At 38.5% G+C, this 18,835-nt stretch overlaps 2 protein-coding genes, 1 long non-coding RNA gene and 1 pseudogene across 3 annotated transcripts in view; 1 reads left to right on the forward strand and 3 right to left on the reverse strand.

Annotated features, from left to right (window-relative positions):
- Window positions 1-6,801, forward strand: part of LOC143889643 (beta-1,3-galactosyltransferase GALT1-like) — a 14,845-nt gene extending 8,044 nt beyond the window's left edge. Inside the window, exons 3-8 of the mRNA XM_077393922.1 lie at window positions 345-580; window positions 1,419-1,700; window positions 2,545-2,673; window positions 3,085-3,264; window positions 5,283-5,390; window positions 5,930-6,801. Coding sequence (XP_077250037.1) covers window positions 345-580; window positions 1,419-1,700; window positions 2,545-2,673; window positions 3,085-3,264; window positions 5,283-5,390; window positions 5,930-6,139 — 1,145 coding nt within the window. The 3' untranslated portion in view covers window positions 6,140-6,801. The remainder of the gene's footprint in view (window positions 1-344; window positions 581-1,418; window positions 1,701-2,544; window positions 2,674-3,084; window positions 3,265-5,282; window positions 5,391-5,929) is intronic.
- Window positions 6,802-7,197: 396 nt separating this feature from the next.
- On the reverse strand, window positions 7,198-9,031 carry LOC143890825 (protein DMP9-like). Its single transcript, XM_077395505.1, has 2 exons — window positions 8,442-9,031; window positions 7,198-7,616 (listed from the first exon to the last, which is right to left on the reverse strand). Exons 1-2 carry the CDS (start codon window positions 8,772-8,774, stop codon window positions 7,311-7,313), a joined length of 639 nt encoding a protein of 212 aa, XP_077251620.1. The 5' UTR covers window positions 8,775-9,031; the 3' UTR covers window positions 7,198-7,310.
- Window positions 9,032-9,948: 917 nt separating this feature from the next.
- On the reverse strand, window positions 9,949-11,163 carry LOC143890801 (uncharacterized). The gene is made up of 2 exons (XR_013255250.1): window positions 10,975-11,163; window positions 9,949-10,401 (listed from the first exon to the last, which is right to left on the reverse strand). It is a non-coding gene; the product is annotated as an uncharacterized LOC143890801 (long non-coding RNA).
- Window positions 11,164-14,324: 3,161 nt separating this feature from the next.
- On the reverse strand, window positions 14,325-18,609 carry LOC143890640 (uncharacterized; annotated as a pseudogene).
- Between the last annotated feature and the right edge of the window lie 226 nt (window positions 18,610-18,835).

The following is an 18,835-nucleotide window of genomic DNA, read 5'->3' on the forward strand; positions in this document are numbered from 1 at the left end:
ATGACTATTGTCTCTTGTGATCTTGGATCTTTTAATTTTCTTTTGAAATGAACAAAGAACTTGCCTTTATCTTAGTTTTCTTTTGCTTGCTGTTCTTTAAAATGACAAAAATACTCATCCCTATGCCATGTGGCATGTTGGGATTTGCTCGGTTTACCTCTCAGTGAGCTTGAATCTTTTATCTTAGACTATTAGTGTTGACATATCGAAAAGAGTCTTTTATTTGATTTTCTTTGTTTGTTTGTATCCTATCTTTCTATTTTCAGTTTACTTGTTGAGACCCATCTTCAATTGATTCAATTACCGTCTCTTATATTCGTATCTGTAAACTTTTCTCCTTTCAGTTGACGACTTGGATCAGTGCAACCCACTGGTTGGTAAAGATGATAAGAGGTTGTTTCCTAGTAGTAAATATTCTAATGGCTCGAGAAGGCCTCCACTGTCACAAGAAGGTGCTTCACCAAGACGGTATTTTCCTTTTAAGCAAGGCTATCTGTCTGTTGCCACTCTACGGGTGGGAGAGGAAGGGATACAAATGACAGTTGATGGAAAGCATATAACTTCTTTTGCTTACCGCGAGGTAATCACTCTACCCAGAGAGGAATTATATAATGCTTTACTAAAGCTAAAAAACAATTAGAAATTATACAGGTGGACTCCATTATTAAACGATCCCTACCATTTATCTAGTGGGCCCAGTCTGAAACAACCAACTACTCGAAATGCTTAAACCGTTGGAGATGGCATTATTTAATCTCTTATACTTTAACACTCCCCTTCACGTGTGGCCCCTCTTTTTAGGGTTGGCCTACAAGTGGCACCTCTTTTTGGGCTAGCCATTACATGTGGATTTTTATTATCAAGGAGTTTTGAACCCAGGACTTTTGCTCTGATGTTATGTGAAACAAACAATTACTCCAAAAGCTTAAGCTGTTGGAGATGGCATTATTTAATCTCTTATACTTTAACACCTAGGACTATGGTCCATGCCACAACAGTCTTTCCCGTTGGATGATCCTTGCCATTTAATTGGTGGAATTCTGGGCCACAAATTGAATGGTCACCATGATTTGAAAGGGGAGATTTTTTGGTTACGTCTCTACTGTGGTGAGTTTGAATTTTGTTTGGATCAACAAGCAAGGGACCACACCTGTATAGTGTGGTGCTTTGAGCAATACACTTTAGTGTCCTGCTCTCTGGTGTGTTGCTTTGAGCAATACACTTTAGTGTCCTGCTCTATAGTGTGGTGCTTTGAGCAATACACTTTAGTGTCCTGCTTTGAGCAAGACACATTTTTGTTGGTACTGGCATTATATAATTCCTTTACATCGAAACCTTTTTCTTCCTTAGTTTGCCCTTCATTTAGAAAATCAATGCCTTTTCATTCTAACTTTTCTTTTTTACTGGTATTTTTCCAGAGTTTGGAGCCATGGTTTGTTAGTGAAGTAAGGATCTCGGGGGACCTAAAGCTTATTTCTGTTCTGGCTAGTGGTTTACCCACATCAGAGGATTTAGAACATGTCATTGATTTAGAAGCACTTAAGTCAGCTCCTCTACCCGCTCACAAACCGTTGGATCTTTTCATTGGTGTATTTTCTACGGCAAACAATTTCAAGCGCCGGATGGCAGTTCGGAGAACGTGGATGCAATATGATGCTGTGCGGTCTGGAGTTGTTGCAGTTCGTTTCTTTGTCGGGCTGGTGAGAACATAGCATATAGTGCTTGATGTATTTATGGTGATTTCTAGTTTGTGAGTGAGTATTTATCTTTGTGAAACAACCAATTACTCCAAAAGCTTAAGCCGTTGGAGATGGTGTTATTTACTCTTTTATGCTTTAACACTCCCCCTCACGTGTGAACCCTCTTTTGAGTGGGCCCTTACATGCGGATTTTTAATATCAAGGAGTTTTGAACCTAGGGCAATTGCTTTGATACAATGTGAAACGACCAATTAGTCTCAAATATCGTTCTCGGGGATTTCTCGGTAAGGGAAAATCTCGAGATAGTTTTTTTTTTTTTTTTTTTTTTTTTCGGGTGTATATTGGGAAGAAAACGATAAAATTAAATTATTTAAAGTTATATAAAAATATATAAATAAGGAAAAAATATAAAATATCACAAAAATATCGTGATATTAACGCGGCAAATGAAAATATCGATATATGTTTTGAATTCTCGGGAGTTGTTTTATTAAAATATGTTAAACAACCAGCTACTCCAAAAGCTTAAGCTGTTTGAGAAAGGCTTTTTTAATCTTTTATACTTTAACACTCCCCATCACGCGTGGCCCCTCCTTTTAGGGTTGGCCTACACGTGGCACATGTGGGCCCCTCTTCTGGGTTTGGCCATTGCATGTGGATTTTGCTATCAAGGACGTACCCAGGGATTTGCTCTGATTCCATGTGAAACAACCAGCTACTCCAAAAGCTTAAGCTGTTGCAGAAAGGCGTTTTTAATCTTATATTCTTCATCAAAATATATCGATAAAATCTCTATATTTTGAAAATATCAGAGATATTTGTGACATGGTGTGATATTGAACAGCATAAAAATGAAATGGTGAATGAGGAGCTTTGGAATGAGGCACGCACATATGGAGATACTCAGCTGATGCCATTTGTTGACTACTACAGTCTCATCACCTGGAAGACTATTGCCATTTGCATCTATGGGGTAAATTTGTTAACTCTTTTCCTGAAACTGGAAGATTTTTTTTCATCACTTTGGATATGTCTGGCAGGCAGGATTATTTTTTCATGATAAATCGCCGTCTCCAAGTGGCGAGAGAGGGGTAGGGCAATGGGAGAAGGAGAGAGATTTGAGACGACACGATTGAGATGAGCCTGAAAAGTGGCTAAAAATAAGGAAAAAGTCAATACTATTTTGAGTAGAGTTTTTTGTTCCTGATTTTAACTTATCATTTGGAGACACTAGTTTCCTATTTCTTGTTTCGTGATTTTTAGCCACTTCACTCTCATCTCCACTTGGAGACACCGATTTATCATGAAAAAAAAATTCATGGTGGCCAAACATTCCCTTTGTGTTTCACTCTTTTCAAATTATGTTTGTTATTTACTTTAACAGACGGAGGTTGTTTCGGCTAAATTCGTGATGAAAACGGATGATGATGCATTTGTGCGTGTGGATGAGGTGCTGGCTTCTTTAAATAGGGTAAATGTGACACGTGGACTGTTGTATGGTCTTATAAACTCAGACTCTCAACCTCATCGAAATACCGACAGCAAATGGTACATAAGCCCAGAGGTAATAGGATTTCTTCCATCTGTGTCTGCAATTTCCTATATCAATTCTTGGACAGACCAAATTACAATCCACTGTTATAGTAGTGGGCATGAGTAACATGGGTTCTTTGGGATAGCTCGAACCCAAGACCTATATTTAGTAGGGGTATTTGAATTACCCACCTATAATATTTCTAATTTGCAAAAGCTCACCCATAGTATTAGTTTTTTGGAATTCATGGCCAAGTTTTGAAGTATTTTTTTCGAAAACTGACCTGCTGTTCTGATTTTAAATGGACCGGTGTTTGGCATACCCATTTGTGTTGAAAAAAGACTAAAATGCCCTTCAAAATAAAAAAGAAAATCTCGGGACTAGGATGATCAGTCTATTGTTTTTTTTTTTTGTTTTTTTTTGAAAATTGACATATTTCATTAATATTAAGGTAGCAATTGGGACCAGTAGTCCCCTCCTGCATTACAAAATATTAAGGTGGACTGTACCGACATTGCGGTACTAGTCCAAGAGAGATAAACAAAACAGCATACAGATGTCTATACAGTGTTCAACCTCTAACTAGGTCTTCCCATCATTCACTTCTTGTACCAAAAAAACCCAACCTAACGTTCCCCAAGAGGTCCCATCCCTGCAATTATTACCTCCAAAAATCTCGTTAAACTTCCTTGCCATCTTTACATTTTCTCCATCCAGTTAGAATTACTGAGTAATTAACTTCGAGACATACTATTAAGAGTAATATGTCACAAGGTTTAGTATCCCTGACTTTCCTTTCCATTTTTCCTTTTCAAACTAACATTGGCCTCCCCTACCAAGAGGTTCTTCTGTTCTTAAACAGGGGCACCTCTCCCCTTCTTATCTGATAATTGAAATTGTAGATGATTCGTATTTAGCCTAATCCATAAAATTATTTCGACAGGGAGTTCATTTTAACTTAGGGTCCCTTAATCCTGGTTTCCTTGGTCTCGACCAATCTCCTCGATTCTTTTCTCCCTTTCCTTGCCATCCCTTTCTTGTATGGCACAACACATTTCTCTAGTTTTGTCCATATTTTCATTATAAGACATTCCGAGAACATCCCCTATTCTTAAAAAATAACTAAATTGTTCTGGGTATTGAGGTTCAGGGGACCTTAAAATGTCACTGAGGCGTCGGCTTTTTCCTTTGGTGTCCCCATCCGGTCCACACACTTCCTTAACGGTGGGGACAATATCCAGGGCTAGGGTTCCAGTCTATTGTTTTTTCAAAACATCTTTCTTGTTATTATTTTTTTTTTTAAATTTAAACAAGCTGCTTGACTTAATATTTGGTCAAACTTGACTTGGCTGGCGTGGGTTGAGTACTGAATTCAAACTTCGATTCAATAAAAACTTTGGTTTATTGAACCCCTTACTTGGACATATTTTTTTAACTCCCAAGATTGACTTGGATGAGTTGAAGTTTAGATGAGTACTGGATTACAAATATTGTTTCATGGAGCATCTCATCTTTTTGCGCTTTACTAAAAAATGGGAAAGTATTTCAAACATTGCTGAGAGCCATGTTGGATCATAACAGCATCTTGCTGGAGTTTAAAAACTTTCTGATCAACTCAAAAGATGAGGCATGAACAATTTTTATATATAATATTAAAATTAGAGATACCGATCTAATGCTTTCAGTGCCAAATCCAGGTCTCTAAACATTCTGCTAGACCATGTCACACTATGGGTTTATAACACAGCCTTGTCCAGATATGGAATAACTTTCTGATCATCTCAAAATTTGAGTGAATTGAATTTACTCATTTTGTCCAAACTCGGAGTATCTGTTCTAAACTGTGGTTTTGTGAGAATCAGAAATTTGACAATTGAATTGGCTGTTTTTTTTCTAGTAAACTTTGACTTGTCATTGACTTGGCCAAGTAGGGTCTGTACACGAACCTTGTGACTACGATGATTAGAGTGGCTCTTTTTAGTTTTCTTCTTTTATTTTTATTCTTTGCTCCTATGGTTATCTAAATGTGCTTCTCTTTTTTTGTGAAGGAATGGCCTGAAAACAATTACCCCCCTTGGGCACACGGACCTGGTTATGTAGTGTCTCAAGACATTGCAAAGATGGTGTACAGACAACACAAAAAAGGGCGCTTAAAGGTGCATTCTTCTCTTCTTTCGTTATGATTTAACATTCCATATCTTTCTAAAATGCACAGTTCTTAATGTGCACACCTTACTTTTGTGTTCTCATGTGTGCACCAAAATATGGGTTGACACATGCAAACGAACTTGCATTTTTACCTGCATGATATGCTTCAAAGCAGTATTGCCAGACTCTGCCGTGTTTCCATATGGGAATGAATCAAAGTAGGATGTGTTCATGGTTTTAAATTTCATCCAAAACAGAAATATTTAAGCCAAAATTTCGGATTTCCACCCTGACTGAAACGATATTCTCATGGAATCGTTTTTTTACAGGATTTCGCCGAAATTTCACCAAAAATTTTCCGAAATTCTGAAATTTCCTTTTTACAAGACTTCCACTGAAATTTTAGAGAAACCGAGATTTTTTCCATTAAATTTACATGATTTTTGTCTAAATTTCCACCGAAGCCGAAATATTTCAATTTCCATTGTGGCCGAAACCAAAATCTAAAACCTTGGATCTGTTAAATGCTGACATGGTGTTGGGGCAGATGTTCAAGTTGGAGGATGTGGCGATGGGCATATGGATAGCGGATATGAAGAAGGGAGGGTTGGGCATTCGCTACGTAAATGAGGAAAGGGTCCACAACGCGGGGTGCAAAGACGGGTTTGTGGTTGCTCACTACCAAGGGCCGAGGGAGATGCTCTGCCTCTGGCAGAAGCTCCAAGATGGTCAGGGGGCCAAATGTTGTGGTGATTAAAGCTGTCTGAGAGAGTGGGCGAGGAAGTTTCTACAGGGGTTTGGGTAGGACTGCAATCTAATCAGGGTTTTAAGATGGTATTAAATCTGGGTTTTATCGATTTCACTGACTTAGTTTTTCCAGGGAAGTGACTATATGGTTTACAATGAGTGTTTTGGGATTTCAAATGAGGTTTGTGAAAGAAAATATGGCTAACTAGGGTTTTAGGTTAGGGCTTGGGTTGAAACCAGTTCAACTTTTAGCAGTTGTACAACCCAACCTGAGCCATGTTGTACCCTTACTTGTAGCTATAGGGGTTTTAAGGAGATAAATATGACTGACTAGAGGTTTTAGTTTAGGGTGGTAGGAAGTTCTGTGGGTCTAACATCATATATTGAGAGGGAGGTGTACTGTATGTAGAGAGGAAGACTGTATAAGAAGTAGAGGGGGTATGATTTTAAATGAGGGTGCTGTAGGAAGATGGTATATTCTATTCATTTCACCACGTTTTCTTTTAATGTAAGCTTTGATTACATTTATTTCTCTTTTGAAATTTGGGTGGCCACCTGAGATTTTTTTTAAGACCTTACAGATGTAAACTTCCCTCTAGCTACTTAAATGTCTTATATTATGTTTATTTTATACTAATGGAAATTAAATAAATGGAAAAACCTAAGTTGTCATGCCCAGGCACCAAGGCTACTGAACACCTTATAAACATGAACTCCTAGGTATTTCCGTGAGTCTTGAAATGGATTGGGATGGAGGAAAAATGTTGTTAAAACACCAATGGGTTGTGGATTAGCAGCAGAAGTTAGATATGGGTTGTGAGCTCATAATCAAGATATTGGGGTTAGACTCTCAATTGATTTGTAACCTTTCAAGCACTATCAATATATGTTTGAACCCTCTTTATTTGTAGGACTACATCCCTTGAATATGTTAGAGGAAAATACTTCCAAAACGGGAATTCGATTGGAAAATAAACACAAATGTGAAATTGGACCAACGATTTGGTCATTTGCAGTGTTTTGCCCATGTGTTTCGTCTTTATTTTCCAAACGAATTGTTGATAACGAATAAGTATCAATGATACTTCAATTAATAATCAAATACTCAAATAACACTCATCTTGCACCATCCCCAACTACTAACCTAAGCATGGTGGGAATTAAAAACACCAGTTTCCCTTTCAGGAAGCCATGCATCCAATGCCATAACGAGTGTTGGGGAACACAAGAAACAGACCACTACATATTACACCCACCATTAGAGGGAAACTCTCCATAACTTCCTCCATCTCCTCCGCATGCCCTGGAAACAGGCAATTTGTCACCCGATGATCAGAAAAGGCGATTGCCACGAACACCATCACCGACATCGCCGCATGCACAAAATCCACAAACCCGACTCGGAACCGATCGTCCTTCGGTACCTCCACTCCGAGGCCCGATTTGAAGACCGCCAATCCCCTCGGCGTCACAAACCCGTAGTAGACCTGTTGAAGTATAAATGATGTAGGTGTAAATAGCTTTGATCTCATGGTCTGTATCCTTATTCTTGTGACAGGGTTAGTATTTTGTATGCTAATTGTAATATCATTCTCATTCTAATAAACCGGTAGGGGTTCCTGCCAAACCCCAGCTTACCTATCAAAAAATGAAAGTATAAATGATTAAATATATAGCATCAACTCTAAAATCTTAAGCTTTAGGTGTAAATAGCTGTTACACATGGTATCAGAGCTATTGTCTCACAGCAGGTCGTGGGTTCAAACCCAACAACTCCTTGATATTAAGGCCATGTCTCTCGAAGCCATGTTTTAAATTTTTTTTCATGATAAATTAGTGTCTCCAAGCCGTGACAGATGGTGAGGCGGGTGTGAGAGGGAAAGAGATTTGGGAGAACACGATTGAGATGAGGGTGAGAAGTGACTAAAAATCAGGAAAACAGTGATCTTATTTTGAGTGGAAAGTGGAGACACTAGTTTATCATGAAGAAAGAGGGATATTATAGATACGAGAGGGGCTGAGAGAGAAGAGGGCAAAGCCTAAAAAACCAGGAAACAAAAACTCAACTCAAAAGTCTGAATGACTTTTTCCTGACTTTTTAGCCACATCTCACCCTCAACTAATTGGTGTCCTCTCAAATCTCTCATTCTTTCATCTGCCCTACTGCTGCTCTCTTAACACTTGGAGACACTAATTTATCATGAAAAGAAATCCATGTGTACGTTCTACCCAAAAAAAAGAAAAAGTGGGGCCCACATGAAGGCGAGTGTTAAGTATAAATGATTAAAGAGTGATTGTTTGTTTCACAATACCTTCCCATCCGGGCCTTTAAAACTATCCGTGAAATGGAAGAAGAAACATGACAAGGCGCATAAGCCTAAAAGGACATGGATCATCATAGTATTCACCGGGGAGCACTCGCCAGTGCCGGAGACCGATGGGAGGAGCATCTCAAAGGTGAGTAGGGTGCCCGTGGGAAGAAAATTCACTAGCATTGATGTCTTGGAGAGGGTTTTTTGGACTCCTTTTGCCATTGCCTTCCTTTTTCGGCCTGTTGTCGGGGCCGACAATGGAGAAGATGGGAACGAGGAGGGCTCGCTCTGGAGATCGTATAATTTGATTGGAATTCCATCGGTTTGGTCCATTTTCTGGCAAGATTCCGATCAGCCACAAACATGGAGAGGATGGGTTCTGAGGGTAATGGGTTGAAAGAGTTCGTTTGTTGTTGGTAGGGTGTTGTCTTATAGAGGGGCTTTGGTTCGGTTTTTTTTTTATTATCAGATTTTGAATTTGAATTTTTTAGTCTAACGGTTAGTAACTGATAGCCGTTCCGAACCTTGGGGATTAGTTAAAAAAGGCACAAGTGATACTAATAATCTTTAGAAAAATCTTGGGCCCCACCTCTGCCTCATTTACGTGTCAGATCCGTTGATATGAATAGCTAAACAGATGATTTTTTTTTTGGGAAATGTATTTTGACGAGGGCACTCTTCACTTTAGTAAAAGTACGGTATGGCCCGTACCATAGGATGATCCAAACCGTCTATTAGATGGGTCACAGCCTAAAGAGGTTGTGCCTCAAAAATTATTTCCATAGGTTGATCCTAACCCTCAGATCTATAGAGGGTTAGCATCAACCCTCTAACATTCAGATAGGAGGGTTAGGATCAACCTATGGAAATGATTTTTGGGACATAACCTATTTAGGCTGTGGCTCATCTAATGGTGGATCATCCTATGGTGCGGGCCATTTCGTACTTTTAATAAAGTGAGGAGTGCCCTCATCAAAATACAGTAGTGCTGATAACATTTCCCTTAACGCATGAATATTTGTTTGGCATCTAACGAAGACTATGCGGGTCGCTTCATAACGTTCTACACGATCAACGGTCCTGATCTCACATACATGCCCTTATATGCTTCCAATATAACCCAAAAATTGACTTTTTTTATAACATCGAATGGAAAAGTGGCTTTGGTGTAGTCGTCCACCTTGAAATAAAAGAGGGGAAATGATATATTCATCCCCTTTTCTTTCCCGAACCACCCTTGTAGTGAAAAAATTATAGTCATAAATACACTAGAGGGGTTGATCCAGGGAAGAAAAGGGGGTTACTAATCACTTCCCAAAAAGAGTAATTGAAAGTAAGGAAATGTAGGGCTAATCTGGGTACCCAAACGCTAGAGGTCCCACATTGGCAACAGATGGCCCCTCCCTTCACTCTCATGATGTACAGGATTTAGTATGTCATACCTTATCAATGATCAATTGAGTAGTACAGGATTTAACACATTATAAGAAAAAAATTGCAAACAATAGAAAAGAAGGTCATTAAAATGCTTCTTATAAAGCTTCATAATAGATCATAACATTGATATCTTTTTCCTGGCAGAACAAAAATTACCTATTGGAAAATGATTAAAAAGCTAATGAACTGAAATCAAACTAACATAATCACTTAAAGCACGACAAATATAGAGCTTGCACTTATTTCAAACATATCATTTATCTTCCAAAGATTGGTTTCAAGCTCCAAAGACTTCTAATTTTCTACTCCTCGAGGTGAAGATTGAAGATATTCAGATCATCGTGAGGGTTGCAATAGTGCCTGAGATCCTTGCAAATGCACAGAGGAGGCTGGGACCGTGTACACTGGCAACGGTTGCATGACTCGAAACAACGAGGTCCTTTATCGTTGCATCGGCACACCGGAGAAGAAGATCCATGAGAAGACTTACAAGAACAGTCATTACACCATTTCACCCTTGGAGCTGAAAAATATAAAGAAAAATAAAGGGTAAGAGTTTTTGCCATCATAATCAAAATAGTTAATTACTTAATTGAGAACTCTTCTTCTCTGGCCCACTCACATGATTGGGCCCACCAATATTCTATGGTATAATATTGGGAAATGATATATATCTACCCTTTTTTCTTCCTTGTGCCACCTCCAAAAGTGTAGTCGTAATTCGTAAATACACTGAAGGAGGCTGGCCTAGGGAAGAAAAATGGGTGAATATATCACTTCCCAGAATTTTTCATGGTTGCAAAAGATGACCTTAAGCTTTTCTTCTTTCTACATAAAAAAAATGGGCCTAAGACAAATTTTAGGTCCATTTTTAAGTGGAAAAATGGTCCTAAAACAGATTTTAAGCCCATTTTTAAGTTGAAAATGGGCAAAAATTTGTTCTACATCCATTTTACGTAGAAAGCAACAGAGCTTATGGACAAATCATGTTGGATTTTGTCTCTTCTATGGAATTGATATTTACACCCCTTCTCCCCCTCAATCGAGAGAGAGAGAGAGAGAGAGAGAGAGAGAGAGAGAGAGAGAGAGAGAGAACCATCCAATGATTCATCAAACTGGGCTTCAATAGTCAATGAAGAAGTAAAGAAGGCCACCACTAACACCAAAAACACCAAACTGAAAGTTCTGATCTCCATCTTTCTTAACAAAAACAAGAACTTCACTCACTCTTTTCTAGGCTTCTCACCTCTCTCACTCCTTATCTTTTCTTTCCTACTAATCTCCTTCACTCTAACTCCTTTTTATAGATTTTTACTCATACACTTTAACGCCTTTACGTAACAGATAGCAGTGATCTCGGTATTAAATATTTGACTTTGTCTCAGTATAAAATATTATCAATATTTTATTACTTCAAATAAAGAATATGGGAAATGATACTATAAGAAGCCTTACAATGAGAGAAGTATGAGACACCTGATCTGGGCCTACCCAGATTAGACTAGCATCATCCGGACCATTTGATCATGTTGTAGCCCATATCCTGAAGTGACTGATCGGATGATCTCAATTCTTCATCAATAACGTGGGGCCATCGATGAAGGATATAGATCACGCTTTCAGCATGTGGGTGTGCCCAAGTTAACGTTCTTATACAGTTCTCATATTAAGAGCTTCTCACAGTATCATTCCTCTTGAAATATAATTTTGTTGTTATGTAAATAAATTTCTGCTCTATACGGATTCATTTGTTATTAGTTCCTATTTATTAGGGTTTTAGTTATCTTCCTTTTGCCAAAACAATACTACAAGATGTGCTTACCTGAGCATGATCGGGAACGTTCATCTTGGGGTCCACTAACGAGATTTGTATCCTACATACTCAATTTCTGAAGTGACCTTAGCCGTTGGATCGGATGACTTTGATGTAGATCATTTTTCTTATGTTCCTTATTTTTGTGGGTTTTAGCTGATTTTTCACCGCAAAATAAAAATTTACAGTAAATATGTTGGATTTCATAAATTCGATCAACAACCAATGTCAAAATTCCGACTAAATGGAGCTCTTAGAGTAGGTATTATTTTATCACTTATACTTCATGAATACCCATATGGATGTTACGGTCCTGAGTGGGGGCCCGCTTAGGTATGGAATTTGGGTGGGACCCAGCCTGGTATGGGACAAGTTTAAAGGGTCTTGCCTAACGGGTTCAGCATTGGAGCTTTTGGCGTATTGGTAAGGTACCTAATAATCATCCACCAAAAAATGAATTTTGTGGGACTGAGTAGGCCGCCACAGTGGATATTATACAATGTTTGATTCTTTTTTCTCCTTTTCAAGCAAATAATTGGAAAAATATGGTACAATTTTGATTTAGTGAAAATAGAGGATTATTTTAAGGCTCTATTTTTTTGCAGGTAAAATGGATGCAAAAAAAAAATAAAAAATTACGCATATTTTTCACTTAAAAATGAGCATAAAATTTGTTTCACGCCAAGAACTTTTGCAAGATGAAGAACAGAAGATAATAATATGATATTGAAACAAAAGATGATCCTAGCCCTTCAATCTATAGTGGTTTCCATAATTAAAAAAGCATAAAGGAGGAGGGTAGGATTGAAATTATGTGGCTTTAATGCGTGCCTTTGTTAAAAAACATAAAAGAGGGGGTAGGATTGAAAATATTTGGGTTGAATGGGTGCCTTTGTTAAAAAAGTCAAAAAATATAGGTTGATCCAAACCGTCCATGTGATGGAACACAACATCAATTGGTTGTGCCTGTAAAATCATTTCCATAGGTTGATCGTAGCCCTCCAATCGATAGAGGTTTCCATAATTGTTGTTCCTCTTCAGGTGCCCAGAATCCGTCAATATTTTGCAAGTGTCCTGGTAATAGGAAGTAGTTCTTCCGTCATTGTCATATGTTTTTACCTCTTATTGGTAGTTTTTCCCCGTAATTGTCATAGACAGTTACCCTGTGTTGGTACTTTTCGTATCTAGATTACAATTTTACCCTCATTTCTCATAGAGTTCGATGTTAGATATCAGCAAAGGGGTTAATGGTAAAAGAGTAATGCTTACGTGATATATTTCGGGTGAAATAAAATGTCTATTTTACCCTCATAGATAGTATGTGATATATTTCGGGTGAAATAAAATGTCTATTTTACCCTCATAGATAGTATGTACAGATATGTGGGGAGTGCAAAAAAGGGTAAAAATCATCCACACTGACGTGTTAAATGGACTATAATTCTCCAATTTCTCTTCTGCTATATATTAAAAAAAGTTCAAAAATATGAAAATACTCAAAACAATGGGAGTGGTAAACTTTCAACCTGTGTACATTGATAATTGAAACAGATGACAGTATGTCACATCTGCTGGACTTTGGCTCCCCCGCGTCTAACAAGACACGCCTATTTACATGTCATTGCTTCTCAAGGATCAGATTTCCTTTTCCATTGAAAAGGATGTTCAACAACAAATTACTCGAAAAACTTAGCTTTTGGAGTTGGTAATTTCACATGGTATCAGAGCATTTGCCTCATAGCAGGTCCTGGGGTCTAAACCCAACAACTCCTTGATATTTAAAATTCACATGTGACCCATCTTTTTGAAGTTAGCCATGGTTTTTTAATATCAAGAAGTTGTTGGGTTTTGAACCCAGGACCTCTCATGTGGCAATAGCTCTCATACCATGTCAAACAACCAAAGACTCCGAAAGCTCAAGCTGTTAGAGTTTGTGATGTTTAATCTTTTGTACTTCAACTCACCTCATGTGTGGTCCCTTTTGTTGTTGGCCTCTCTATTGTGTCGGCAGAACAAATGATTTTTTTAAGAGCAAGGTTGCCTTTCTCACATGGATGTATTTGAGAATGCTGAGTTTATATAAAGAATGACACTAGATGTCAGAATCTAAGACAAATCAGATGGCTCCATCAATTTACATGTTTTTTTAAGGATTTAAATAATATATGTTTTCTTCTACTCTGTCTAGTTTTCTAGCAAAAAAATAATCTTTATTGCTTTCTCATGCATGTGCTTTGTGCTGTAATTATTTTCCCAAGGTGTCTTGTGTATTTGGCATCACCTAAGACTCCCTTGTAAAGGATAAGATGTTTATCTTCTTATTTATTTGTGCCTTAAATGTGCAAGTCAGATGTACTTTTAATTGATAATTAAGCTAGATTAGTAAGAAATTAGTGCATGTTTGGATCAAATGTAGTCAAAATTGGAAAACCCAATCCTCTTTAAACTATAAAATATATTTGCATCTCTATTGATACGTGGGTAGAACTTTCAAACTACAATAGGTCCATATAGTCCATATAACAGTATGAAAACCAGTCTCTGATAACTGGTAGCCTATGTTATATAAAGCACAGTACCTTCTGATATGTCCTGACAAAAATATGGAGGAAACCCATTGGTAGACTACTGACTTAATCTGAATTCCAACAATTTAAGTCTAGTTCTCGCCAACCTGAATGAACTTCGCATTGATACTGACTGTTTAGATCAAGCTCCTTTGATGGCTTGAACTTTTTCAACAGATTAATTATCTGAAATTTCTTGATGGATTGTTTTCTTGCTTGCTGGTTGCTCGACAGTTGTGTCATCATACATGGGGCTGCAACTTCTTTTCCCACCCATGACCTGATCAGTCAAGCTGTTCTTGTTTAGGACAATTTTATTTGTATTGTAATCCACTGATAATGGCATAGGAATTTTGTTAGGTTCAATGGTTTCTTCACTCTGATTATAAGCTGTGTTCATCATTAAAGTTTCTACTTTTTCACCACTTCGCTCTGAGCTTTCACAAGAGAATAGGCAGTTGTCTGTGGAGCAATCAGTAAGCTGGGTTTGATGAAGAAAAGAGTTTCCAATTTCTTCCCTTGTTTCTCTAAGGATATGTTTGACAATTCTGTTAGTTCAGACAACCAAGAGCTCAGACATTCGACGTCAACCACAGGGTGCAATTCCAAAAATTCCGCTTTTGTAGCTTCCATTCCCAAATTAGATGAATTGTAGACAGAAAGTGTTTCCTCTGCTTTCTTTAATATTGACTGTAAATACTTTCCTTGGATTTGGAGCTGCAAGTGTTTCTGCACCTAGATCAAGTGCAAAACATGAAGACTAGACCTGGCAAAAAGTGACACGGACCCGCAGGCCGGCCAGCCCGTAATTTAGGGGTCTGGTCTGGGTCACTAGTTAGTGACCCATTTGAAATTTGACCCGGCCCGTACAGGTCACATCAAAACTGGGCCGGGCCGGGTGGACCTGCGCGTGCCTGTAAAATCCCAAATGATTTAAATTTTATAGGGTGTAAGCCCCTATTGTTCCGTATTTTTCAGAAAGTACTGTAGGACCACATCATAGGATGATCTAAACCGTCCATGTGATGGAGCACAACTTAAATAGGTTGTGCCCCAAAAATCATTTCCATAGGATGATCTAAACCATCCATCTGATGGAACACGACTTAAATAGGTTGTGCCCCAAAAATCATTCCCATAAGATGATCCTAGCCATAGATCGGAGGCCTAGGATCATCCTATGGAAATGATTTTGTGGGGCACAACCTATTTACGTTATGGCCCATCACACGAATTGTTTGGATCATCCTATTTTAGCGTGGGAATAAAAACAGGAAAAAAAAAAAAACCGGGTGACCCGAGTGGTCCACCTGGCCCGTATAGGTGGGGCCGGGTCCACCAATTAGTGACCCGTAAAATTCCGAGTCATTTTTTGACCCGGACCGTACGGGTGGGTGAAACCCCCACCCGTTTGCCGGGTCTAATGAAGACCCTTTGGGTCTTTGCTTTTCTTATATAATGTAAATGAAAAAGGAGGGAGATGATGACAATCAAGATTGAGAGTGCAAGTCCTTTGGCAAACCACGTGGTATGACGAGCACTCAAAGAACTGGTGAATGATGGCCACCCCACCCAAGAGCGCTTATGTCATATGAGAACTCATGGATGGAAGCAATCCATATTTGTGCAATCTTGTGGGTGAAGAGAGGGTAAGGATTGAGTTTAATCTCTTTGTAATCCTCGTATTATTTTTAAATATGGAACAGCGTATCTCACTAATTGTTGTGCGCTCGGGGGTGCTAAGCGTAAATATTCGTTGATACGAGTCAGGGTTGTGCTAATGTGGGCCAACATAGTGGAATGTTGGTCTAGCGTGGCCTAGGTATGCTGCAATCAGGCTCCTGGGTATGCTGTTGTCAGGCTCCTTTGGGCTGAGGTCGGTTTGGCCCTGAGACTTCTCCTTGGATTGGTAGTTGTTAGTGGACCCTAGAGCTTTCATTTTATCTACTTACTATATAAATGGAATATCATTCTTGTTAGTGGACCCTAGAGCTTTCATTTTATCTACTTAGTGGTGGTGGGGGAGGGGGTTCCTTCAGCATCATCCTGGAATCTCCTTGTTTTGGAATATATTAAAGCAAGAAAGTAGTTGGACTTGGAAGTACAACAGCAGGTTAAAGGAAAAGGTACTTCCATTCATCATCTGCTCTCTGTTTTTAATCATTTTGCAGTTAAAAAATGATTCAAAGTCCCCTCCCAAAATAATGATTCAAATCCTTCTAATATTGATTGGGAAGTAGAACTTTCATTGAGACGACAAGAACTTGAAAAACCATTGGCTGGGAAGACTTGAATCTGATAAAACAACCAACAGGCTCCATTAACATGTACTGCATGCAAAATTGCCACAAAAGAAATGAATTTTCTAAGTCAAGTGCTGATATTCTTTGCTGTAAATATCAAAGTAATTTTAATTATTCATGGTTCCTAGAATTCTCCTCCTCCAATCAAATAGGAGAGTGAAAAGGCTCTAGCTTAAGCTGCAGGTCTTTTCATTTAAACCTTTCACCTTTCAATAATTAAAACAGTGTTTCAAAATGAGGATGCAGGCCAAAGCGTGGCAGAAGAAAATCCTAGTCAAATCAGCCAACTCAGCAGGACATGGTCAAGTACTTGATCGGCGAGGCTGAGTACTCAGTTGATGCAGCCATAACTCGGGAGAGTCAAATGTGTTTTATTGACTTTGTAGGGAAAAATGTAAAACATGACCAAGACCAAGGTAAAAGGGAGTTGACTCGGGGGAGTCCACGATGATGTGGAGGAGTTTTGAAACTATACATTAAAAGTTTATCAATGAAGCAAATGAAATGAATGCATGGAACATTAAGAAAGCACTCTGATGATCCATCTTTAAATTTTGATTTGGGGGAGTAAAATTCAGGAAGGAAACCCGGTTCGGTTTTGTTGTTGGCCATTGTTAAAATACCTTCCTTTACTTCATTTAGATGCGGGTTACAGTCCAAAGCAGCTACAGCCTCTCCCTTTGGAATATATTTCTTAAGCTTATTTGCTGAATTTTGAAACTTTATAGAAAGAGTAAGTCACATGTGTATAATCATGCTAGCAGGAAGCCTAGAATCACAGGCTATGGAGGAACTTTTATCATTTTCAGAAAAAAAGGGTGGTGGCATGTTTAAGAGACATACCTAAAGCCTGTTTGTTTTGCATTTTGAGAATCGAGTGTGACTCATTTAAGATTCTGACAACCAATTGTCACTCCAATGCCGATTATTTGACACCAATTGTTACTCCAATGCCGATTATCTGACTCAAAATTATGTTTTATTAATCGATTATCCGAATCTTAATTAAACAAACAGAGCCTAAATATTGCACTGAAAACTAAATGTAAATTTTACTCCAATAATTAGTTTTGGACTCACATCGAACACAAGCATGGAAGAGAGAGAGAGGGGGGGGAGAGGGAAATGATATCTGCACAACCTTCCCTTTGATATTTGAAGTCATTAATCTTATCTTTTATTATTTAAAGAGCTGTCAAAAAAAGGTTATTCCTGTTCCCAAAAAGCTCTCCCAAGACAATTAGAAATTAAAAGACAGTTGGGTTTGTGCAGCTATTAAAACATGGTTGTTCTGATATCATTTCCTCATATTTATTTCACCCCTTTTTGTCGTAGGTAAGCTGGGATTCAACATTCGACTTCCTGGTTGGAGAACAAAGTCTTGACCACTGAGCTAAGTCCCTCAATGGTCTTCTCTCATGTCGTCACTCATTGAAGGCGTAGAGGAGAGTCTGCAAAATTGGAAAACCAAACCGAAGAGCAAACTGCCCCCTCTTCTTATGGATCTCTCCCCAAGAGAAAAACCCACATCCATTTTCTCTCCTATTTCATAAGGTATATAAGATACTTTGTATGGTTTGGTTTTACTGTAAGCCTAACACCCCCCCCCCCCCCCTCTCTCTCTCTCTCTCTCTAACTAGGAGATAAAAATCGACCTCACCACTTGTTTGGGAAACAAGAAACAAACCCAACAATATCTACCTTAGCTTGTTCTTCAGCTACATTGAAGAATTTGAAGTTGGCATCTCCACCTGCTATTACTGGAAACTATCATTGGCCTTTGAAGAACCAACTATACAGACATTGAGCCAGTCTAGTTACAACTCCACCTGACTTGATCAACATGATCAATGCATATGTTAAGTTGCCCCGAGTCAACTCAAGTAGTCAACTCTGGAGAGAGATCTCGATCCATCAATTCCTAACACAGAAACTAACACCTCACCATCATCTTCCACCAAACTTGTCACATTTGTCTCATCTCCAACTTCGAAAGTGACCATACACAAGCTATTGTCATTTTGAGAACCCCATTTCCAGCTGCCCATCTTGATTAGATGAAAATTTTTAGAAGCTGTAACATTATTTCGATTCTAAGAAAAATGCATAAACAGCATTTGGTCACACCAAAATCATGAAGCAACAGTACTAGGAAAAGGGTGCACCCTTTTCATAGAAAATTAATGCGATCTGATTGACTAGAAAATACTCTTAATTGACAAAAGGAGGACTATCTTGGGAAAAACCACCACAAAAAGAGAATAATTCCGCTAA

This window comes from Tasmannia lanceolata, unplaced genomic scaffold, assembly GCF_043159265.1.
Source record: "Tasmannia lanceolata isolate RefF3 unplaced genomic scaffold, GAP_Taslan_0.1 ptg000013l, whole genome shotgun sequence".
Classification (NCBI taxonomy): Eukaryota; Viridiplantae; Streptophyta; class Magnoliopsida; order Canellales; family Winteraceae; genus Tasmannia; species Tasmannia lanceolata.

Excerpts from the sequence above, each read along its gene's own strand:
- LOC143890825 (XM_077395505.1), bottom strand. The coding sequence starts at position 8,774 with ATGGACCAAACCGATGGAATTCCAATCAAATTATACGATCTCCAGAGC. Across the intron at positions 7,617-8,441 it reads TTAAAGGCCCGGATGGGAAG|GTCTACTACGGGTTTGTGAC; the intron begins GTATTGTGAAAC and ends ATACTTCAACAG.